Raw genomic sequence first — 26,081 nt, forward strand, 5'->3', positions numbered from 1 at the left:
CAGTGGTGCTACTGTGAAACAAGTAGAACTTACTAAAAAAAAAGTATTGCAAAGCATATTTCTTAGACACCTGCATTTAACAGTGTTTCGAAGCTAAATAAAGCATTAAATCAACCCGCGCAAATTTACTACAAATACAATAGAGAAAATTCGACTCGTATTTACAGTGTGTGCTATCCTTATATTTACAGGCCCATTGTGGACTACAGGAATATGCATAATTAATATTTTAACTAATAATGTAAAGTAACTAATAATGTAAAGTAGGCCTTTTTGGAATGAGCCAATGATAAATGATCAGAAAACACGAACAAAAAAATATGACTTGTTATTGTTTAACTTGATTGAAATCTGATTGGTGTTTTGATAGATTGATAGATAGATAGATAGATAGATAGATAGATAGATAGATAGATAGATAGATAGATAGATAGATAGATAGATAGATAGATAGATAGATAGATAGATAGATAGATAGATAGATAGATAGATAGATAGATAGATAACATTTTTAAGTACAATCAATTTGGATGTTTAAGTCATTTAAGTTAAATTACATTTAAGAGTTTAATCTTGTATAACTTATAAAAAAAGTTGAAAATTGCTTAACTTATTTTAATGAGCTAAAAACATGTTGCATTAACTCATTGATCTTTTTACAGTAAGATAGTTCTATTAATCAATAGGAAAAAAAAAAAAACATAAACATGCACTAATTTTGGCCAATACGCAAAATACACACTAATGCACAAAATATAGAATAAATAGTAGCCTACATTAGAAGTTTGTTCTGCATTTGTTATTTTACAGTTAAATTGCACATGATATTGTGTGATTGTGTTCATGTGAATTTTCTGTTTGTGTAGTGGATGAACTGGCTAAATGATCCGTTCGGAATGACAGTAAAGGGACCGTCTGACGCCAGATTCCAGATGCAAAGACAGCCGCTCCGAACGGGCTCAGCGATTGGCCAGCGCGCTAATGAGCTGCACTCACGAGCTACGCGATTGGACGGGTCACGCGTCAGTCAAGGCGAAGTCTCCTCCCCTTTCAGCAGGGTCGGGTGCGCGCGGAGCAAAGCCCACCCCGAACACCTCCAGCTGCCCAAACAGAAGACGCAGGAGGAGTAGAGGGCTCGGACATGGGGAGAAATCAGCACTGGCCCGTCTGATAGAGATCGGTGTTTTTTATTTATTAGGGGGAAAAAAAAAACCGAGAGGCCTTAGCACAACCAAAAAAAAAGAAGAAAGAAAAAAAAAAAAAAGAAAAAAAGAAAAAAAGGAGAGAAAACCCATCCCTAGCACAAAGCTGGACATAAATCAATGGACTGAATGAAGACTGCCTATACCGCCTATCGATGCCTGGCCAAGGATTTGGATGCGTACGCCATGAACCCAGAGATGACAATGGACATTGGCAACCTTCATGCCGGAATAAGCCATGAGCAGGACTTGATGAGCCACAGCCCTCATCACAACCGCAATTCGCTACGGATACACCAGGATCTGAGCGTTGCGCCGTCGCGCTCCGCGATGGTGTCCAGTATGGCATCGATACTGGACGGTGGTGGTGGTGGAGGTTGCGCGGGAGGAGAGTATCGTCCTGAGCTTTCTTTACCGCTTCATCACGCCATGAGCATGCCGTGCGACACCTCCCCACCCGGGATGAGTGGCACATACACCACCCTGACCCCGCTTCAGCCCCTGCCTCCCATTTCCACAGTATCCGACAAATTCCACCATCCGCATCACCACCACCACCACCACCACCAGCGTCTCTCTGGGAACGTGAGCGGCAGCTTCACTCTCATGCGGGACGAGAGGACTCTACCAGCCATGAACAACATCTACAGCCCCTACCACAAAGATATGAGCGGGATGGGTCAAAGCTTGTCCCCTCTGGGCAACATCCACAACGCGCAACCAACGCTCCACAACTACGGCGCGCACGGGCACGATAAGATGTTAAGCTCCAACTTTGACGCACACACTGCCATGCTGGCCAGAGGGGACCAGCACCTCTCCAGAGGCCTCGGTGGCCCCACCGCGGGCATGATGCCGCATCTCAACGGGATGCACGGGTGCCACCCTCAATCCCACGGGCCCGTGTTGGCTTCCAACCGGGACAGACCGCCCTCCTCCTCCGGAGCGCCGGGTTCTGGCGGCTCGGGTCAGCTGGAAGAGATCAACACGAAAGAAGTGGCGCAGCGCATCACGGCCGAGCTCAAGCGCTATAGCATCCCGCAAGCCATCTTCGCTCAGCGGGTGTTGTGCCGCTCGCAGGGAACCCTGTCCGACCTCCTGCGGAACCCCAAACCCTGGAGTAAACTCAAGTCCGGCCGAGAGACGTTTCGCCGCATGTGGAAGTGGTTACAAGAGCCCGAGTTTCAGAGGATGTCGGCCCTTCGGCTTGCAGGTAAGACAAGGTATCTGCTTTTTTAAACAATCTTTCGTGTAAATGGAGATTTGATTGGCAAAATAGTGGAGGATCAACCCTTATTTATCATCGTGTTTACTTTATTAAGGGGCAATGCACATTAATCGACTTGTGTGCATCCTATATTTATTTCTAAAGGCTCATTTCGTGACATTTAATGTGCATTGTTTATTTCACGCACAAATGTGTTTATTTCGTTTATAAACGTTTAGAGTTGCACCACGACTTAAAAACAGGTGTTATTGATATATACACACACTGTTACAAATAAAGGTTTCAAAAGTGATGTCATTAAAGAACCATTTTTGGTTCCCCATATAATTATAATTTCTTAAAAGACACATTTTGGTTCCCCACAGAATAATGATCAGTTCTTAAAAAAAAAAAAAAAAAAAAAAAAAAATCTTAGTATAAAGAATATTTTGAAAATCTAAAGAACCTTTTGTGGAATGGAAGGATTCCAAGGTTCTTCATGGAACTAGAATCCAATAAAGACCCTTTATTTTTTTAAAAGTGAATAGCTGGTGCTTTAGTTCGATCCGCAGCGTGTCTATTGTTTACCTGCACATTCGCATTTACTTTAAAATACTCAAGATATTCAGTAAACACAAGTTAGGCTGGTGGATGTGGCGTTTTGTGGTGGAAGAGGCGCTTTAGTCTGTCTGTGTGTGTGTGTGTGTGTTAAAGAAAAGCCTTTCAGAGAGGTGCTGAATAGGGATGTGTTGGTAATTACTGGACTGTTATTCCCTCTCCTGCCCCGCTACATCAGGCTTGTTGCCCCCTCTAGCGATGGGCGGTGCAGACCCCCTTTTCCTTTGTTCGGCTGAAGAAGAAAAAGCCAGAGCTGGATTTCCAGCTTCAGTGTAGTTTGGATGTGTTGTAGGTGTCGTGCTGTTGAATAGCATCCTATCAGTGCATTAAAATAAAAGCTTGGCGCGTATTGATTTTTAATTTGTAGGGTGATGCACAATTATTCACTGAAATAATGGACAGCTCTGATGCCTCATGCATTGTGCAACACAGACGCATATAGCCTGTGCATTAAGGCTTCAGATGTTTCTGTAAAATCAACAACTACAAATCGGGTGCATTTCTTAAATAACAACTATTCCGGTTGTCAACAACAGGCTTTGGAGAAAGAGCGTGAGGACTGAGCCAACAATAGTTCAATTGCACGGCCGATCACATGCCGAAACACAGCATCTTTATCAAAACATTCCATCGTGAGCGTCATTTATTCTTTGAATATGCATTGATGAAATGCTGACAGATTCCCTGTGAGGTGATTGTTCTGTAAACACACAAATGCATCTTTCTTTCACCAAGAATATGATTGGAAGCAGAAGGCTGAGATGTTGGTAGGTGCTTTAATGCTGTTTCCCTGCAGGGCTCTGGTCTCACAGATGGCTTTGGGTTGGGGGGAAGGTATTATGTGATCTGCAGGGGAATTGAAAAGAAGAACAGAGGCTGCAGCGGCTCGATGAATTATTGATAGAAATCTCTGCGTGACCCTCAGCTCAACGCACAAAACGTCACCTTGTCTCGGGTTAAACAGGCAGAGATGTGCAGCCCAGCACCTGCCTTTTGTTCAGCGTTTCGGGAAAGAATGTGAAACAAACAATGAGGAGTTGCACATCATGACATCAGAAATGACATCATAAATGTCTGACCCAGAGAGAATTGCTCACTGTGCTTGAATTAAACCTTTACGTGCTTAACAACCTCGCTGTAAAGTCATGCATTTGGCAAAAAGCCTTTATATAAGGCTCAGATCATAACTGACTCTAGGTGAACATCATGAAACTATTATCTTCATACAGGCCTATAGTATGGGGTGCGAAATCACCAGCATTTTTTTTATATTAATATATTCTTCAATATTTAAATCTGGAAACATATTTCTGATTGTGCAGTATTTCTAGCCAACTAATCAAATGTTAGAAGATGAGTGTCGTTGATCACGTGACGGGCAGATTTTCCTTCTTTCATTGAAGATACTGTTCATTTTAAATAGTGATCTTCAGGTATATTTGCACAACTTTCAGAGTCATTTGCAATGATTTGTCATGAAATGTTATGGATAATCAAATTTGAATCTACATAGATATGAATTATGTAATGTCTTTACATTTATGCATTTGCCAGACGCTTTTATCCAAAGCGACTTCAAAGTACACATTTACATTCTTATCAGTTCTTGCTTTCCCTGGGAATCGAACCCATGACTTTGGCGTCGCAAGCGCCAACGCTCCACTGTTTGAGTCTTATTCATGAAAGTTATTAAGGCATATGGAAAGGTTCGATGAGGTTCTAGAACCAAAATAAAAAAAGGATTCTATACAATGAGAAATGTCTTAAATAATTGCATAATACCAAGTTATTTCAAGCGATAAAGTATGTTTTAAATTATAAAATGTAATTAAAATTAAAAATGAAAACTAAGTCCATAAAATGATGTGAACCGCTAAAAGGTTCTATACAAGGAGAAATGTCTTATAATTGCATAACACATTCATGTGTAACAGGTTATTTCAAGTGATAACGTATGTTTTAAATGATAAAATGTAATTAAAATGATGGAACCGCTAGAAGGTTCTAGATACTGTATGAAGCACCTGACGGAACACTTCAAGGTTCTAAATAGAATCTTTTCTTCCAAGAGTGTTGCGGTGCAGATGCACGATGTCACGGCGAAACGAGCCTGTCTTTGCACTATTAATTTAGTCAAATGAAAGGTGGCGTCTGACTGCAGCTCATTCCAGTCACAGCGCACAAGCAATCAGCCAGAGAGACAAACCTCAGCCCGGGCCGTCCACGGCTCACAAACAACTTTATTAACTAGATGATCAAAGGGGACAAGCGCCGTTATACCAGTCAGGACGGGAAGATTGAAAAAGAGCCCAGGTGCTGGAGAAACACCGGGTCCCGTAAATAAGAGACGGATAAATATACCCCCGACCTATGCCAGGCCATCTCTCTCCATCTGAGCTTCTGCACTGACGCTTGCAGATCGAGAAGATATGAAATATCTTTAGATACAGTGGAAAGTCTGAGAGCACAACTACCACTCACAAATGATATTAGCAGCATCACAATTTGAGTGGAAATTTGAATTTGTGAAGGTCTCAGTATTTGCAACAGCAAAACATTATGAAAGAGTCTGTCACATGATCACTGACATTTGATCTTAGAACAACTTTACACTTTACAATTAGGTTCTTTAGTTAACTACCTTAGTTAACATGAACTAATAATGAACTGCTCTTCTACAGCATTTATTCATCTTTTTAATGTTAATGTCAACATTTACTAATACATTAATAAAATCAAAAATTGCATTTTTTAACATTAGTTAATGCACTGTGAACTGACATGAACAGCTGTATTTTTAATAACCAACCTTAAAGATTATCAAATACAGTAACAAATTTGTTGCTCGTTGTTAGTTCATGTTGGTTAATACATTATCTAATGTTAACAAATGAAACCTTATTGTAAAGTGTTACCTTTATATATATATATATATATCCAAAAACATTTATTTCCAGGTTTGCATGTAAAAAAGTCCCAGATTTTCACTGCGGTCTCAGACATCTGGACACAACCGTCTATTGTATTGGTAAAAAGTGGTCGGCAATCAATAGAATGCATGTATATGATAAATGCTAATAGTGATTTAATGATTTAAAACAAAACTATGAAATTAATTTTTTTATTGCAAAGCATGTCTTATGAAATTCTCTTACTTGAAAGTTGCTAATTGCACATAGAATAACCAGGCCTGGCTGATATATTGTTCAATGACCACTAAGGTTGTGAACTTTTGGTTTATATGCAAAGATGCAAAGAAATAATACAGGCCAGCAGAGCATATCTTCAATGCCAGATCTTTTTCTGCTTGACGAGGGCTAGAACCAGCCCAAAATACCAGTTTATTTTGGTCCTGTCGTTCAGTAATGTGTGTGAGTTATGTCACTTTCTCAAACAAATATGTGTTGCTGAACGACGGCGGATCAATGCGTGTAATCTCTTAAAGATTAAAAGGGCATTAATGCTGGCAACAATAACATAAACGTGTGCACCCAGCTCGCATTGATCTGGAACCCGATCCGGACCTGTTCCAGTAAAGCTGACGCCGGAGGAAGGTTCCCAGCAGAAACCGACTGACTCCACGCTAAAGAGACTCCTGACGGGCTATTCTGAGCCGCGAGCCGCCGGTAAAAGATCATTAGAGCTGATGAAGCCGCCGGGATGAAGGAATAACCAAGCGTGGATGTTTTCCAGTGAATTTTAGCAGGGAGTTTAATCGCAGGCCTGCGCCCGGTGACCTTCACAGAGACCGGGACGCTCGCCTCGGATAATCATAATGGCTTTACGCTGCTTTAAAGGACCTTTCTTAGTGATGAGATTCTCTTCTCAGGCCGATGAGTGTGTAACCCGGGCCGAGAGACTGAAATAATCCCGGCAGAAATATGATTGAACGACCGATTTTGCCAATCTGCTTAAAACAGGCTAATCTAATCACACGGAAGATGTCCTGACATTACATTAGGATTATAAAAAAAATCAGCATTGCCTATTATATTACGAAGATTATGCTTTATTTGTTATTCTAGTAGACGTTTTAAGACGTTCTAAATCAGAGACTGAAAGTGTAAGGCGCTTTAATATGTTTAAATTGACCAGACTCATATTTCACTTAGCTATATATTCTATAGAGATAATATTATGTTAATATTAATATATTAATATTCTTGGTTACACTTTATTTTATTTAGCCTTAAAATAACGTGTAACCAAGAATATTAACTGACACTGTTATTCAAATTTAAGGTGATTTTAAAATTTAAATGTAAAATGTAAAATTTAAGGTGTCCTTAAGTACTGTGTAATATTAAGTAACATGTACTTACTCTAGGTTTAGGGTAAGTTGCATGTAATTATGTATAATTACTGTTATTACTATTGTAAGTACATGTGTAAAATAAATAGTTACCATTTTTGGTAACACTTTATTTTACAGTGTCCTTGTTGCATATGTTACATGTACTTACCATAGTAATAACAGTAAATCATGCATAATTACTAGGGCTGTGAAAAGATTAATCGCGATTAATCGCATCCAAAATAAAAGTTTGTGTTTACATAATATATGTGTTTGTACTTGGTATAATTATTTTGTATATATAAATACACATGCATGTATATATTTAAGAAATATTTGCATACATATAACACAGTTTTTCTTAAATATATACATGCATGTGTGTGTATTTATATATACAAATTTAATTATACACAGTACACACACATATATTATTTAAACACAAACTTTTATTTTGGATGCGATTAATCACAATTAATCTTTTCACAGCCCTAATAATTACATGCAACTAACCCTAATCCTACCCTAACCAGGTACATGTAGTTGCTTTATATTACTCAGTACTTAAATATATAATTAAACTGTAACAATGACACCTTAAAATTAAGTGTAACCCCATGTTCTTTATAATTTGGTGTTACATGTTTCACTCATCTATAGCTTTCTGAACATTGAATAATGTTAAATGAGTATATTTATTATTTTTGCCAGATATTTCCTTTTGCACCGTTTCAATAAATCAGCCGGGTCTGAAATTCGGAACATTTTTCATGACAAATGATAGTAATCTTGATGAAAAGAGCGTGTGCTTTAGAGACAGCACACTTCGTTTTCTGCCATAATGCCTCAATTAAAAAATTTCAAACTTAATTTCCATGTTTAAATCCCATATTTTCTGTGTTCTCAGACTTTTGCGTCACGTTGTATATATTTTCCTCTTTCTAAGACGTTTGAATATGTTTGAATTGACCAAACTCACATTCATCTGCTATATATTCCATAGAGATATTAATATTCTTGGTTACACTTTATTTTCAGGTGTCCTTAAGTACTGTGTGACATTAAGTAACACGTAGGTTTAGGATAAGTTGCATAATTATGCATAATCTACTGTTATTCCTATAGTAAGTACATGTGTCAAATAAATAAACTGTTATGGTTTGGTGTTTCATATTGGTAATGTATGGCATCTATACCTTTCTGATCACTGAATAATGTTAAATGAGTATCTTATTATCCGTATTCCTACGGCAGGGTCAGAAAGTTGGAAAATGCTTAAATTAATTCAACATTTTATATTACAAATGATGAAAAGAGCTTGTGCTTTAATGACAGCACGCTTCGTTTTATGCCAGAAGTGCCTCGTTTTACGCTTAAATCCCATGTTTTCTGTATTCTCAGGCTTTTGCGTGTCGTTGTGTGTATTATCCTCCTCGTATATCTCCTAGCTCAGTGTGTGTATGCAGTAGGTGTCTGTTTGTGAGTTTGGAGGTTGTGATTATGAATGTCTCGTGATTGGGGATCATCAGCGCCGGCCGGAGCAAAGGCCAGTGTTTTTGGTCTCTCGACCCCACAAAACCTCCCGCAATGCTGCCGAACATCCAGAGAAAACATGTTCTTATCACTGCAGGGAATCTGTGGGGGATTCGGTTGTCTCGCAGGTTTCCTTTCAGCCTGGTTTTACGTGAGGTTTGTGTTCCTGCGCTGGTTTTGTGTTAGTGATCTGCGAATGAATGATAGAAATAAACTTGTGTGCTGCAAGACAAAGTTTATTCCTTGATGATTCACCACTCTTGCTGAAAGAATAGGCAACGACGTTTAACTTCAGCTATGAGGAAAGAGAAAGGTTCATGTTTGCTTTCCAGAGGAGAGAGCTGATAAGAACTTGCGTAATGAATCACAGTCATTATTTACAGTTGCTCTTACACACATATGTTCTTTTAAACAGTGCTTTTGTTCCGAGGAATAGAAACAAACCCATTGCAATTGTTTCTACATTTACATTTATGCATTTGGCACACAGTTTTATCATCACATTGAAGCAGTTCATGCATCTCTCTACGCAAAAGGAGAAATCCTCAATCCTCAAGCAAATCTTATTCCAAATGACAGTTCATATTAACCACGTCTGTCAAGCTCCAAAAATAGGACCATAAAGTACGTTTGTTTGACATATATTGGATTGTTGATATGATTTATAGAGTGTTTGGTTATTAATGGAGCTTGATAGCTAAATTTATACTGTTGTGGTAAAGAGCGGATCCTTAATATCTGCTTTTATGTTCCAAGTCTAAAATGAAGTCTTATGGGTTTGGAACAACGTGAAAGTGTATAATTGATGACATATGCATTTATATTCAAGTATTTTGAGAGCATAGGGACTTGATTTCGTCATTCGCAGTGCATGATGGGAGTGGGTGGAGCTAACGAGCTCGTTTCGACTCTCTGATTGGTGGAATTTTCTGTGTAGCATCATGGGTAATGTAGTTTTCACCACAAATTTGGCTATTAAACACGATTATCTTGAGAATGAGTTGAATTAACGCAAGCTAACGGCTTCAACGGAAGCAAACACCATCGATTAACAACCTCGTAACTCACAATAGAGCTGACTTTCAAGGTTTATAAGTTATCATTAAAAATCAGTGTCCCTATGGAGAAAATGAATGGAGATGTTGCACTCTATTTGTTATCAGCATTAGTTGCATGAACTAACAGTGAAAATGCATTTCTTAATCTTAGCTAATTTGAACATTTGCTAATACATTATTAAAATCAAAAGTTGCATCTGTTAGTGTTACTAACTTATGTTAACAAAGGTGAATAAATACAGAGGATTGCTCATTATTAGTTTTTGCTAGTTAGACTAATGGGACCTTATTGTGAAGTTTACCAAATTCTAATTTCAGGATGTGATGCAATCAGCGTGGACTTTAAAGTCAGGTTGTTTCTTGCCAAACAAAGATACGAGTAACAAATAACACTCAGCTCCAAACGCATGTATCTTCAGTAATCAGCGTTGCCTGTTTATCTGTGCGCCCGTAAGCATTCAGTGTGTTTGTGAAGCTGATTGGACGGCTGGCTGATGTTGTTGACGAGTGTTACCTCATCAGCATTGTTTGTGAGCGTTCTGATTGGCTGTATCAGTGTGCTGATGTTTCTGTCTGGCAACAAACCTTTGAACCACTGATGTCATCATGTCAGATGAACTCTGACCTCTTACTCACTTGATCAGGGAACATTTGTTCTGTCCCTCATGGAGATCAAGCGATACAGCGGTCCTGAAATGCACCGGTCATTTTGGAGACTTTGGGCTGTTTTGTTTCTGTATGACATTCAGACCAGTTTGAGTGTTTATTTTATTGCACTTTATCTATTTGTGTCAGAGAGTCTCGGCAGCACTTACACCAGACTTCACAATTATATTCTGAAGGTTTCATATGTAATTCGCCAAATTTATAGAACATTTTATTCATTGATCAGTTGTAAAAATTATATTTTTTTACACTATTAAGAACATGTTGTGGAATTAAAAGGTTTCATGAATGTTAAAGGTTCTTTATGGATCCATAGATGGCAGAAATATTTTCATCTATATTCTGAAGGTTTGTTCATACAGTATAATTAGCCAGAACATTTTATTCCTAAAAACTGTGAATATACTGTGATAAATGAACTACACTTTTCATAGAAGAACCATTTTGGTTCCCCAACGCAAATCAGTTGTAAAAAGAAATGTTTTTTCTTAGTGTGAAATTTAACAAATATATTATATAGAACCTATAGAAATTAGAAATTAAAAGGTTCCATTGATGTTAAATGTTCTTCATGGATCCATAGATGGCAATAAAATAACCTTTATTTTTGGTGATGTTAATTAGTTAGGATTTTCTACTTTATTCACCTCTAGTGTCTTGCCTTAAAAATGTCTGGATGTCATTGCATTAATATCAAATATCACAGCAAACATAGATGCACAAACTAAATAAATGGTTTGAAATGATAAAACAATAGTTCTAAAATCACCAAAGTTGATTAAAGACAAGCTTTTAATGTTGTTTATGTGTCTATGTGGTGTTTTTAATATGCTTTAAGACAAAGCATGTGTAAATTCATAAGTCGACAGCATTGCTGAGTATTTCCTCCTTAAAACTGCAGTGAACCAAAGACAGTCTCAGAAACACGCTTTGAAATCGCTGGTGTTTCTGACGTCACAAACTACCTTGTAACCAATCAGATCAACGTGTGATCGTCAACCAGTGGATCTCTGAGCTGAGCGAGTGAGTGGAGGCGGGGCTCAGTTGCATATTCATAGAACCGCGCATACTAAATGAGGCAAGGGTGTCGAGTTACATGCAAGATATTTTAAGGCATTTTTCAAGGAAAAACATTTAAATATGTCATTTTGCTGATCAAACGTGAGTTTTAATGGATAAATGATTGACTACAGGGGGACTTTAAGAGACATCGAGACTAGAGAAAATATCCTGCAGTATTTCACGCACTTGATCTAATGAATCACACTCACATCTTTATTTAATGAATGCATGTTAACAAATCATTTCGGGGTTGCTGTATTTGTTGGAGCTGGCGCTGATGGCCGAAACGAGATGATCCACTGCAGTGAACGCGTGACTCTCTCTCTCTCCGTTTCTCTTTCCTTCCCCTCCTCCATCTCTCGGAGAGGTGTCCGGCCTCCACATTAAGGATATCCGCACATGCACAGAATGACACAGCTAAGTGCAAGACTACAGCATAATGCATTTAGCAAGTCCTCTCGCTCTAACACACACACACACACACACACACACGCATGCTTAGAAAAGGGTTGATATTGAGATGGGAAGCGTTTGAGCATGAGAGATCACACGTCTGTGAGAGTATGAAACACTAGCTGAATTAAAAAAAGAGTGATTTTCTCTCATCTGTTATGGGGAGGTTTCACCCGAACAAGTGAAAACATCATTACTGATCGTGTTTTGTGGCGAAATATTGATCTGATGTCACCCACCGCCTCCCTCACTCCTCCTCTATTTCGCTGTACTGTAGGCCTATCTCTCGCTTTTTCTAATCAGATGCATGAGATGGGAAATTTAAAGTTTTGATTGTGTTTCAGTCTCTACTAGAGCAGGTTTTCCAGCTTGAATGTTGATTATTCTCCTCATATTCTCCATTGTTGCGGCTCCTCTCTTCCCAGTCTGTCAGTAACGCTCTGTTCACTTCCTGTCTCTATGAAGCCCCTCCTTCTGAAAAGCACACTGTGCTCTGATTGGTCGGCTGGATCAGTGTGTTGTGATTGGTCGAGCGCTTCGAGTGTGTTTGGGTAATGTCCCGCCCCTTACCATAACCACCAGTTTAACACACTACTAACTAACTCAACCAGGCCCCGCCCCTTTATTCTGCGCATGAATTATTATAATGAGGAATATTGTGACGTGTTCGTTCCCGGAAGAAACTCAAGACTACAATGGAGGCGTTTCAGGAGTTCAGAAACACTGACTCTGAATAAGAACTGAACAGAACAGAATAAAACATTTTAAAAGATCATTGCGACTATTTATCTCACAATTGCGAGTTTATATCATGCAATTCTGACTTTATATCTCACAATTGTGTGTTATAAAGTATATAAACATGCAATTCTGAGAATTTTTTTTTTATTTCTTGCAATTGCGAGTTTATTTCTCACAATTATAAATGCAATTCTGAGATAAAAAGTCGCAGTTACCTTTTTTATTTTTTATTCTGTGGCGGACACAAGCTTCCATAGATATGTCATATTATTAATTGGCTGATATATGTTAGATGACAGGTATATTGCACAGTAATTGTAAGTTGAATCTGAATTGGTGTAGGATTTACTTTGAAATTTCACAAGTACAGCAACTAACAGTGAATCAAACATGACATTTCTACAGTAATCTTTGCTTTATTTGTAGTCAGTGCATTGTGTAAATCTGGTCAAATAAGTGTGTGCTTCAGCGCTGCAGTGGATCGTTCCTGTAAAGCGTCTGATCTCAGGGTTTTTTCAGCGCATGTATAATTCAGTGCTTGTTTTTGTGAAGTCACGGCACATAATGCACCGAGAGTAAAACTACTGCGTGTGATGAGAACACTCGTCAGCGGGACACCAGCTTTACTTTCTTAATACGCTTTATAGCAAATGAGTCATTGACGCTTGTTATTGTAAAGAACTGTAATCTTATAACAGTTTGATCTCTGAAAAGACTTTTCCTCTCAGCTGACGTCACGTGTGTCGCTGCTGGTTAATGTTAATATCTTTAACATGCTTTTGATTTGTTGTGCTGCATTTACAGTGATGGAAAATAATGTACATGAAACAATGATGTACAAATGTGGCACTTTGATTTAAATACATTTAAAGGTCAATTAATTCCTTCTAACATAAAAGTTTGTTTATTTAATGTGAGTGTACATGTATAATAGACATATACACATATATATGTGTGTGTATATATATATACACACACACATACACATACATTATATGTATACAGTAGGCTATATAGGCTACATATATTAATATATATACATACACATAATATATAAACAAACTTATGTTAGATGCAATTATATATATATATATATATGCACATAAGAATCATCAGATAATCAATAACAAATCAAATATGATCGTAGGCCTACTGTATAACATTTTTTTTAATTCTAATTAATTTATTCTTTGAATTTCAGTAGATCTAGTTGGATCTTAGATTTTTATCAGATTTTTTTTTAACTTCCAAATTATTATTATGATACATATTTTATTAGCAATCCTGCAGTACACATTTTAATTTAAATGTATTTATGAATGTATAGCCTACATTGCTTGATGTTTTGATAGAAATAAAAAATTTCCTTGTATTATTATTTTTCTTCTTCAGTTCATTCAGTTGAATTCTGCCCGTTTAATTCGATTTTTATTTTTTATTGTATGTGTTAGTATAGTTTCCAAATGTAAATGTTTTACAACACATGAAATTCCACTGCATCTGATTGAATACACGAGCCGGTGATGGTCTTCGGGTTCCTGGTTAATTACTGAGGGTGTAAACTGATACTCAACACTGAACTGACGGCTTTCACACAGCGAACGACGGCGGCGCGGGTAGGACAATTCCACTGGACGTTTCCTCTCTCACACACATTGATTTACATTCGCCAGCGAGGAAAGATAAACCAGAGCGGCTCTAACCCGTTTGATGAAAGACCAGGGAAACCTGAGGGATCGATTGGGTGGATTGAACCCTACCCCTTTTAGAAAAGCCCAAAGTTGACACCCCTCTCCCACCGCGGAAATGGTCAATCCCTTTGAATAATATAATTGCTTTTTTTGATCGCACTGTAAAGCGCCGCGACCGCGAGAGCCAGTCCTGATGGAGTCACTGTTGCGTGGACGACCATTGACGGCGTGTGTGTGTTTGAGTGTGTGTGTGTGTGTGTGTGTGTGTGTGATTGTTTCGGCCACAGTAAGCAGAATAGCAAATGATGACGGGGAAATTCACTGCTCCACAAAAGCAGCAGTCTGAGCTTTTATCCGGAGCGAGACTGAACAGAAGCCATCGGGGCCTCGTAAAGAGCGCTTGAGGAAGTAAACATTGATCCTGTATTTTACTAGAGAACAGAGTCTGCCTCCTGCACTGCACACACAACTGACATTAATCCCTGTCTTCAGAGGAATTCAACATCAAACCATCGGGATGCTAGTCGGAAAATCCTCATTAGGGATAGAAATCCGTATATTAATTAGTAAAAAATAATTTGATTGCTAATAGAATTATCCTAAAGGATCCTAATCCTAAAATAGAATTTTGCTGCAGAAAAGGGCTTTGGTTTCTCCAGCAGGATCTTATTTGCTTCTTATAGGATTCTTATTGATCTCATTAGGATCCTTTAGGATTTGTTCTTACAAATTATGAATTTCAATTCCATTTCGAATCTTGTACTTATTCCTTAAGGATTTTGCTGACTAATTTACATGCAGTTGCTCTATATTTTTAATTATAAAACAAAATTGCTTTTTAGATATGAGAATAAACGTTTTAATGAGTTAATCCTGCTTCTTAGAACAGCGTGTGTCTGTGTGATATTTAATATATAATAATATATATATATATATGAAGAGTTCAGATGCAAAAGCCTCTAAGTGCCATCTGGAATTTTCTTCTAGAATGATAGTTTTTATCAAGCTTGTATATTTAAGTTCAGTAATTTCACTTAAATGACAATTAATAGGTAATTTGCATTGCCATTTAAGTGAAATTACTGAACTTAAATATACGAGCTTGATGAAAATGATCATTCTAGAAGAAAATTTCAGATAGCACTTAGAGGCTTTTGCATCTGAACTCTTCATATATAGGCTATATACACTATTCAGATTTTTATAGTTCTAATATATAATTTTACTATTATATTATAATTTAAATATTAATATTTAATATGTATATATTTAAAATTCAATATATATAAAATATATTTTTAAATAATAATTATATATATATATATATATACATACACATATACCTGTGTGTGTGTTATATTTTTTACAGTATATATATACACACACACACACACACTTCAAGTAAGATATAGTATTTATATTCATTATATATCTCTAAGTATGATCAAAACACATCAGCTCTAACTAAATTGTGGGATATTTGGAGAGAAGCTGCACATGCATTAAAATGAGCGTCGTGATGAAGATGTTGTGGACGTTCTGCATGTCTTCATCAGCAGCATCAGTAATGGAGGACTGGAGTGGAATGGCGTTCACTGATCATGTTTCTGCTGGAGTCTGATGGGTGAACAGCGCCACCTAGTGCTGAGCACACACTCCAACACAACACTGATAGACTGTAGAAGAGACGAGTGTGTTTATATCGCAAACATGTACAGATGATTCTTACAATAATTCATTGCATGACAAATTAGTCATCACTGTAATAAATAATCTGTGGTGTTGATATATCAGTCTAATTGTATTGTTTGCATGAAGAAAATGTGAGTGGAGACTAGTTTATACAGAAATGCAATTTTAACACATCTTTATCTTTGCATGTTTTCTGTATTTACACATCTTCACATAAAACTAACTGTATAATGAAATGCACATGCAGGATTAACAGAACAATGCATGTTTATTCTTGTGTCCCTTGTTTTATAATGACAAATATAGAGCAACTGCATTTGAATTTAGTCACATTTGCTTGTGCAAATGATTCAGATTAAGATGCTGGAATAATCTGGAGATTAATGGGTTAATTGTTCTTCAGGATAAAGCACTGAATGTGTGTGTGAGTTTCAGATCCCTAAACACTCACTTCTGAGCTCCTGCTGCCATTGTTACGCCATCAATTATACATGCAAAGTGTGGAAATATTGCTGTGCATTTGTCTTTATCAAATATTTAGTTTAAGCACGCTATGATAGGGGCTGACGGGGTGTGTGTGTGTGTAGATTTTACACACACACACGAGTCTCTCGGACGTCTGTCTGCAGCGCTCAGCAACTTACTCTGAGTGCAAGACCTGCGCTTTCTCTCTACGCTTGGCTTGTTGCCGCCTTAATTTTATGACAAATGGGTCTGCTGCGCTGTGTGTGTGTGTGTGTGTGTGTGTGTGTGTGTGAAAGAGAAAGCAAATCTCATAATGAGGGTGTGAATGCAGCAGAAGTGGAAACACACACACACTGTGTAAAACCACACTGTTGTGTGTGTCGCCTTTATTTACACCGTAGTTTCCTCTTACATAATAGTTTTGTACTCAATTGAGCTCTTAACCTGATTTCTATTGATCTGGCCCAGACTCGGTTGTGCATACTTAATTCGGAGAAGTAATCAAATCAAATCTTGACACACTCACCCCTACACACACACACACACACACACACACACACACACACACACACACACACACACACACACACACACACACACACACTCTCTCTCTCTCTCTCTCTCTCTCTCCTACACACACACACTCTGTCTCACACACACACACACACACACACACACACACACACACACACACACACACACTCTCTCTCTCTCTCTCTCTCTCTCTCTCCTACACACACTCTCTCACACACACACACACACACACACACACTCTCTCTCTCTCCTACACACACTCTCTCTCTCACACACACACACACACACACACACACACACACACACACACACACACACTTTCTCTCTCTCTCTCTCACACACACACACACACACACACACACACAGACACACACAAACACCCAGACACACACACACTCTCTCTCTCTCTCTCTCTCACACACACACACACACACACACACACACACACACACACAAACTCTCTCTCTCTCTCTCTCTCTCTCTCACACACACACAAACACACACTCACTCCCTCTCTCACACACACTCTTTCACACATTTTCTCACACATTGTCTCTCACTCACACACACACACACACACACACACACACACACACACACACACACACACACACAATAAAAATATATGAAATCTAAATAGCAATATTTTTAAAAGTAATAAAATGACTAAAGCACAAAACGAAATTACAAAAAACTTAACTAAACTTAACATGAAAAGTAAAGATAAATACAATTAAAGTAAAAATAGTAAAAATAAAAGCTAATTCAAAATATGAATACAACTAAACTATAAAGTAAAATAGCGCTGGTGTGTTAGTGCTGGTAGAAACGGGAGTGTTTGAGTTTTTAATTTGCTGATAACTGTGGGAATCGTGTTTATAATGTACATCTGAGAATGTGTTCCTGCACTGCATGCATTCAGATCAGATGAAGGCGTTTGTTGGGCTGTGAGATCAGTTCATTCGTTCTTTATCTGTTTAAGGTGAATGATTTATAGATACGGCTGTGTGTTAAACTAAATCTGTTGAACTGAGTTGGACAGTCTGATATTATGAATTGATATTTGTTTTGTTTTCAGTGGTGTGCTTTGCATTAAACCTGTACTTGAGCTTTAGCTGCGTTTACTGAGATCAGCACAACAAACTCAAACACGAGTCAGCAAAATCCACAATCATTAAAACTGCTGAAACACTTTCATATACATTAATTAGAAATTATGCCCGAGGCCACGAGAAACTCCTGCAGATATAAGCAAAGCTGTTTTAATTGACTGACTGAAGAACACTTCTTTATATATATATTGTGCATTGCAAAAAGTGCTTTGCATTATTATGCTACACATAAGTCACGTTTAAATTGCTAGACAGTTTGTGTACCATTGAGACTATGTCAAGAATGAATTAGCCATCTATCCTGCTGTTTAATGTACATTCACTGAGCACTATTTACTGTTATAAATAGCATGTGGAGCAGTCTGCAAAAATACATGATTTTACTTACAAAGCAAAAAAATGTGTTTTTCTTCATCAGTATTTTTGACTTGTTTTCCAGCTCAAATATCTAAACATTCTTAAATCAAGATACATTTAATGGAGAGGCAAAATGACTAAAGATAAGTCTTGCTTCATGATAAATTTATCAAAATTGCTTAAAACAAGAACAAATATCTGCCAGTGGGGCCAGAAAATTATCTTGTCTACCCTTTGAATTAAGTTATTTTTCTGACGCCATTTACAAATATTTGTTCTTGGTTTAAAGGGGCTATATTTTTCATGCATTTATTACTTTTGTATTGCCAATGTGTGAACAGCTTGTAGCGAAACTTAAAAAAACGAGACCTTCCCTGACTTCCTAGGTTGTCTATGAAAGCCTGTAGAATGATTTTATGTGAAGGACTCGGGACGTTTTTCCCGGGAAAATCTAACGGATGTGACGGTTAAGCGCATCTGTTCCGTTCTATGACACACGAAACTAATTCATATGTTCAGGAAAATGCAGAAAGAGCTGTTCTGTACTGTAAAGTCAATGTGGTCATGCAAAGAAAGGGGATTAATTCAAACTATAGTCTCACATAGTCAGATGATCTATAGTCTCAAAACTAGCCTACTTTAGAATCAAACTATCATAACAATGTAATTTGAATTACCTCATCTGTCGACGTGATGCTGGTGTCATTTTTGTTGTGTTTATTGTGTTTATTGAGAGGAATCTAATGGTCGCTCTCAGCATTATCAGGGTGTTCGTTATGGCTGCAAATGCATTTCCAACTTCTTTTTACTTTTTAAGCGAATAACGAAAAAAAACTTTGCTATAGTGAGTATGTCGGAGCATTGAATCACTTCAGTCTCTTGTGCGTGTGCGTCACGTGTGCACGATACGAGCACGAGCTGTAAGCGCTGCTGCAATTCACTTACCGGACACCGGTGGCGCTAATAACAAGGGTTTATAAAGTCTATGTAAAGCCACTTTAAGCACAAAACACTTTTTTGTCATAAAACAAGTCTTAAGTAATTTCCTCAAGTAAATGTGTGTAATTTAAGATTTTTTTTTATATTTTGAATGAAAACAAGACAAAAATGCTAAGCGAGGAAACATATTTTGCAGACAGTGTATGCAAATTATTGGTTTCTTTGGTGTATTTAGTTCTGTGAGTTTTCTTCTCAGAAGTCAATCAGATGATTTGTTTTGCATTTTAATTCAGTTGAGCATCTGGACTTTCGGCAGTCTGATCAAATATTGTGTCTAAGAAAGAAACAAAAAACAGATCAATGTAAGTGCAAAACAATGTAAGTGTGTTACATTGGGGGTTACAGTGTATTAGTGCACATATATCAAGTTCTTGCTATAATTATCAGGTGATCATGTGTTTTTGGTCTCTGGACTCAATCATGATAAAAGACCCTAAAAATAAACTCAGAAACTCCACACGAGTGCGATTACTCGTGTATTACTCTGGGAATCTTGGTGGTCACAGAAGTAATTATCTGGAGGGAATCTCACCTCACTTCAAATAATCTAAAGCTTTCCTGTGAGACACCACTGATCCCAGAGCAGTTTAGGTGTCCTGATTCGGAATAAGAATCTAGTAAAACACTGAGGAGGTTTGTTCTAATTGCAGTGCTGTTATTGTTAACTAAAACTATTAACTAAAATAAAGATGAAATTAAATAAAAAAAATAAAAATAAGAACTTTTAAGAAAAAAAGGAACAAATAAAAAAATTCTACATCAAAATTTCGCGTTTAATTCAATGTGTTACTTGCTTTTCTTTGTAATTATTTTGAAATTTAACACCCATTCTACACCCATTGTTCAGTGTAGGATTTACTTTAGTGTAGGATTTACTTGCACAGCTTCAGCACAGCGCCACCTAGTGGTCATGATCAGGGGCGTAGCAACCGAGGGGGACGGGGGGGACACGTCCCCCTCACTTTTAGAAACCGGTGATTCTGTCCCCCGCATTTTTTTTTTTTTCGGACAAATGCCCTGATTAAAACAATTTTTAATATAAAAATAAAAAATAACCAGGCAATCACCGAAAACGTGTGTGGATGGATGGATGGATGGATGCGTGTGGAGGAATGGATGATTCTGTTTTATTTCATTTGATGTAAGTGGCGATTGATAGCCTATAGTTGATAATAATATAGGCCTAATGTGCGCTGTCGAGGCTCGTGAAGTTATAACATTTTAGAAACAATATAGCCTAGTTAAGAAACAATATATAGCTAGGCTACACACGACCAGCTGTTTTCCTGAATGCCATCAAGATTGAAACCGTGACTGGTTTCATAACAGTTCAATAAACAAACAGTTAAAATTAACTTACAATAATTTTACTTGATGTACTCAAAAATGTACTCACTTACATTTTAGTCGCAATGACTGTTTTTACTCTGTTTCATCAGCGAAAATAGTCCCAAACAAAGATCACAGCAGAACGCGCATCTCACAGCAACACTCGTTGCATTACTGAATGATTCAGCGTTTTGAACAAATCGGTTGAGTCAAAGATTCAATTACCCATTCATAAACTGCCTCATTCTGAATAAATCAGCCGTTTGAACGAATCGTTTGAATGAATGACTCAATGACTCGCTCATTAAGACGGTCGCCTGCCGCCTCCTACTGGCGGTTTAGTTTCATAAAGTATCATTCTTTTCAACATTCCTTATTTGTATATTCAAAAATATTTAAAATAATCTAATTTAATACAGTTATATTTTTTCAATGTAAATTATTTAATTTGATTGGTAACAGCCTAGTGTCTTATTATTTTAATTGAATATATTGATCAAATTTAAGAATTTAAAATGAAAGATGGAGCATAAAATTAGGGGGAAAATGCCTTTATAAAAGGTACAAAAAAAATTGTGTTTTCAAACAGTGATGTAATGAAACATTGACAATTTAAGTTTGAAGGGAGTAAAGCCTCTGTTTAGGCTATAAGGAAATGTAATTTTGCCAAAAGAAGAACTTTTATTTTAAATAAATGTTCATTTTAAATCAGCCTACTTCAGTGTGATATGTTACCATAATTTGAATAATTTGATACCAGAATTTGAATAATTGTAATGTGATGATCAGATGCAGATATCTAAATCAGAGAATATCATCGGGCGGTTTGCGGGTGGATTATTTATTTTTAACAGTGGATTCGGGTGACTCAAAGTGCACCAGATTAATGAATTTATCTTTAAAATGTACAAAATTTTCTTCCGGGGGGGCATGCCCCCGGACCCCCCTAGAGGTACCAAGCTCCATCAACAAAAATAATGTGGGAAACACATTAGGGTATATGATGATCTACAAAAAAATACATATTTAATTATCTTATTATTAAACATTATTAGGATTTTACCACCTCCGCCTCGTTTTGAGCCAGGAAAATGAACATCACCTTTGGGTCACGTCCTATGGTCACATACAGCTTTTGTCCCCCCCACTTTTATAATGGCTGCTACGCCCCTGGTCATGATATATTTTTGCTTATTACTTCTGAAGAGTTTGACCAAAAATCACAATTTTCACATATTGGCCATTTTTAATTTTGTCGTAAAATGTTATGTTTTACGAATACATTGGCGTATTGTTACGAAACTTGGTATGTATTATTGGCACCATGCCCTCAAGGTACTCAAAAAGTTTCTGGGCAGCGCCACTTTGTGGGGGGGGGGGGAAATGCGAATTGCTTTTGATTAATTTTGCCTATTGTAATGAAACAGTTACTTATAGATTCCTGTAATCATTTATAGATTTTTGCCATAATCAGCCAAACTTCTATAACCTTCAAAATTGGATTACCTTGGTTATATAAACTATAACCAAGCCAATCGATATACTGCTAATGAATTTAATAATTATTTTGTAAATGTAGGAGCCAAACTAGAAACAATATTGTGCAGCCAGATTTAAAAGTAGGTGTGGATGTTGACATAATTAAATAAAATACTAGCTCAATATTTCTAAAGTCAGTAGAAGAAAATGAACAAATAAATACCATAAATGAATTTAAAAATAAAACAAAATCTACAGATTTTAATGATATAGACATGGCACTAGTTAGGGATGTGTTTGTTGTAAAACCATTAAACCTATATTTTCAATTTATCACCAAATTGGTGTTTATCCGGACAACATGAAAATAGCTAAAGTCATCCCCATCAACATTCACTCTCAAACTATAGACCAATCTCTCTCCTTCCACAATTTTCAAAAATGCTAGAAAAACTATTTGAAATAAGACTAGACAGTTTCATTAAAAAAAATATAAACTATTAAACGATCATGAATATGGCTTCCAAGCAAATCGATCCACAGAAATGGCTGTAATAGAGCTGGTGGAAAAACTGACCTCTGCAATAGAAAATAAAAATTACTCAGTTGGAATTTTTATAGACTTAAAAAAAATGCAATCGACACTATCGATCACAAAATATTGTTATAAAGATATGGCATCAGGGGCGTTGCACAAAGATGGATTAGTGACTATCTCAGGAATAGATTTCAGTTTGTGCAATTCACCAATGACAGGTCACAGCTACAGAACCATACGTCATAGCAGTGTGAGGACGACAGCGCCAGCCTAACAGTCTGATGCCGGAAGTGGATACCATACAAATCCACCTTACATATACCATACTTAAACCTACCCATCTCCACCCCCTGACCCCTAAACCCACCCTTAAACCTACCCATCTCCACCCCCTGACCCCTAAACCCACCCTTAAACCTACCCATCTCCACCCCTTAGATGCTTTTACCCCGCCCACTTCCGGCATCAGACTGTTAGGCTGGCGTTGTCGTCCTCACACTGCTATGACGTATGGTTCTGCGGTTCTGCAGTTGGTTAATATTGCAGAGGGTCACTTGTGGAGTTCCTCAGGGATCAGTCCTTGGACCAAAACTATTTTTATTATATATTAATGACATTTGTAAGGTGTCTACTCAATTAAATTGTGTCTTATTTGCAGATGATACAACTCTATTTTGTTCCGATCAAAATTTGGGACAGCTTCTGGACACAGTGGAAGCAGAAATGAAAACATTAAAAAAATGGTTGTCATTAAATATAAATAAAACTAAATTTATTTTATTTAGTAATAAAATAAATAAATACAAATGTCCAGATCCGAATTGAAATGTCTGAACTAGAAATGGTAAATTCTTAGGTGTCATTATTGACCACAAGCTCAGTTGGAAATCCCACATAACCTACATAAAGTCAAACATTTCAAAAACTCTGGCTATCTTGTCCAAAATAAAACGCATTCTTGATTCAAAGGCCTTAAACATACTGTACCAGTCTCTAATAGTGCCATACATGACAACTTTTTTTCTTTTAAAAATATTGTTTACACTGCAATTTAATTTTCATTTCTGTTTGCTTGTATTTGTTTTTCTTTTTTCTTTCTTTTAAAGTTGTCCGAAATAAACTAAACTAAAGTAACTAACTAACTAACTTCCTCTTCGCCCTTTTTATTTTCTTAAAAAAACTATTTTTTCAAACTCCTCTTAGAGTGTTTGTCCGATTTTCACCAAATTCGAGCCAGATCATCTTCAGACCATGCCGGCAAAAAGTTATGAATTTCGTGTCAATAGACAATATTTTCGCATATCAACGACTTTGATGGCACACTGCCAAAATGCATCTGAGGCTTTATCTCTGGAAAGATTTGATATGTTGACACCAAACTTTATGCATGGAGTTGTCATCCAACCCACACCAAATCAATTTGGTGTTAGCGCCACCTATTGGTCAAAAGTAACTAACAATTATGTCACATCTTAGACAGCAACAATGCTGATTCCAGGTGTACCAGATGCGGGCCGGATCTGTGCCGACACTATGTTGCTGTCTGGGATTACAAGTGATTGTATTTATGGGCTTTCAACTTAAAACTGTCTCTAAATGTCTTCACTCATTGTTGCAGTTGGTCTGATGCTCGTTGCCTTGATTTTTAGCTCCTCATTTTCCCTATGGCCCCTTATTTGCTGCATGCAGCTATATTGTTTTTATGTAATTGTAATCTAATTGTAAGTGGTGCAATAAACCTCTGGGCTGATCCTCATTTCAAAGTAATAGGATGCAAGTTTTTTTCTCCCAAATGCATAAATATAAATGTGTCATGTACATGTGATTGATTCTAACGTGTTTATTCTCTTTCTCTTGTGTCTCCTTTCTAACAAACGAAACCCCCGAAGCGTGCAAAAGAAAAGAACAGGACCCGAGCAAAGACAGGAGCAATACACCAAAGAAATCGCGGCTGGTTTTCACAGACCTGCAGCGAAGAACACTTCTGGCCATCTTTAAAGAGAACAAGCGCCCGTCCAAAGAAATGCAGCTGACCATCTCGCAGCAGCTGGGACTGGAACTGAACACTGTAAGCAACTTCTTCATGAACGCCCGCAGACGCAGCCTGGACAAATGGCTGGACGAGGGAAGTCCGGGCAACACGTCGTCCACCTCCAGCACTTGTACCAAAGCGTGATCCCGGGGGGAGGGGGGGTGGGATGGGATGGGATGGGAACGTGGGATCGGGATGAGGGTCCCGTGCACCGGGGAGGGTGCAAACTTTTTAAGAGGAGAAAATCGTTCTGAAGGGCAACGAGGGGAGAGAAACTGCTTACCGGCTCAATGCTTACGGTTGGAAACACACAAATCCAAAGAGCGAAACGTCAGGAAATAAAATATTGCTTTCTCTTCTCCGGTTCGAAGCAAGAATCATTCATCAGGAATGAAAAATTAAAGCAAATCAAAAGAAGACAGAGAAGAGCAATCAGAGAAGACAAAGGGTTTGCATTTCACATCTGCATTCACTCTAAATTAGCTTTGATTTTCATTTCCTGAAGTGTGTGTGTGTGTGTGTGTGTGTGTGTGTGTGTGTGTGCGCGCGCGTGTGTGTGTCGAGATGTTTTAAACTACAAGGGTAAATCTCATAAACACACGTCCAGGTCACATTTTATGAAATTCAATGCAACATTTTTGTCTTATTTTCCAGTACAAATTTTTAAACATTATTAAATCAAGACAAAATATCTGTCAATGGGGTCAGAAAAAGAAAATTCTAAGAAATTATTTCAAACATAATTATAATAAAATATATTATTACTATTATTATATTATATATAATGATAAAATATACAAATATATTATATTAATATATACATATTATTTCTTATTTTCTTAATATCATATGATAATGTTTAGATATTTGTACTGGGAACAAGACAAAGAAAATAATTATTTTGCAGCATCAATGGTGTAATGCATATAGACTTTTTAAATTATAATAATTATTATTAATTCCCATTAGTTTAAAAAGTATTAGATTCTCATTACTGTAATAGTTATTTTTATTGTAGT

At 37.2% G+C, this 26,081-nt stretch overlaps 1 protein-coding gene across 1 annotated transcript; it reads left to right on the forward strand.

The window, feature by feature from the left end:
* Nucleotides 1-1,331: 1,331 nt before the first annotated feature.
* On the forward strand, nt 1,332-25,206 carry onecut2 (one cut homeobox 2; the record flags this gene model as incomplete). The annotated part of the gene is made up of 2 exons (XM_081390503.1): nt 1,332-2,415; nt 24,920-25,206. 2 exons carry the CDS (start codon nt 1,332-1,334, stop codon nt 25,204-25,206), a joined length of 1,371 nt encoding a protein of 456 aa, XP_081246629.1.
* Between the last annotated feature and the right edge of the window lie 875 nt (nt 25,207-26,081).

This window comes from Scardinius erythrophthalmus (genome assembly GCF_964197995.2).
Source record: "Scardinius erythrophthalmus genome assembly, chromosome: 17".
Taxonomy (NCBI): domain Eukaryota; kingdom Metazoa; phylum Chordata; class Actinopteri; order Cypriniformes; family Leuciscidae; genus Scardinius; species Scardinius erythrophthalmus.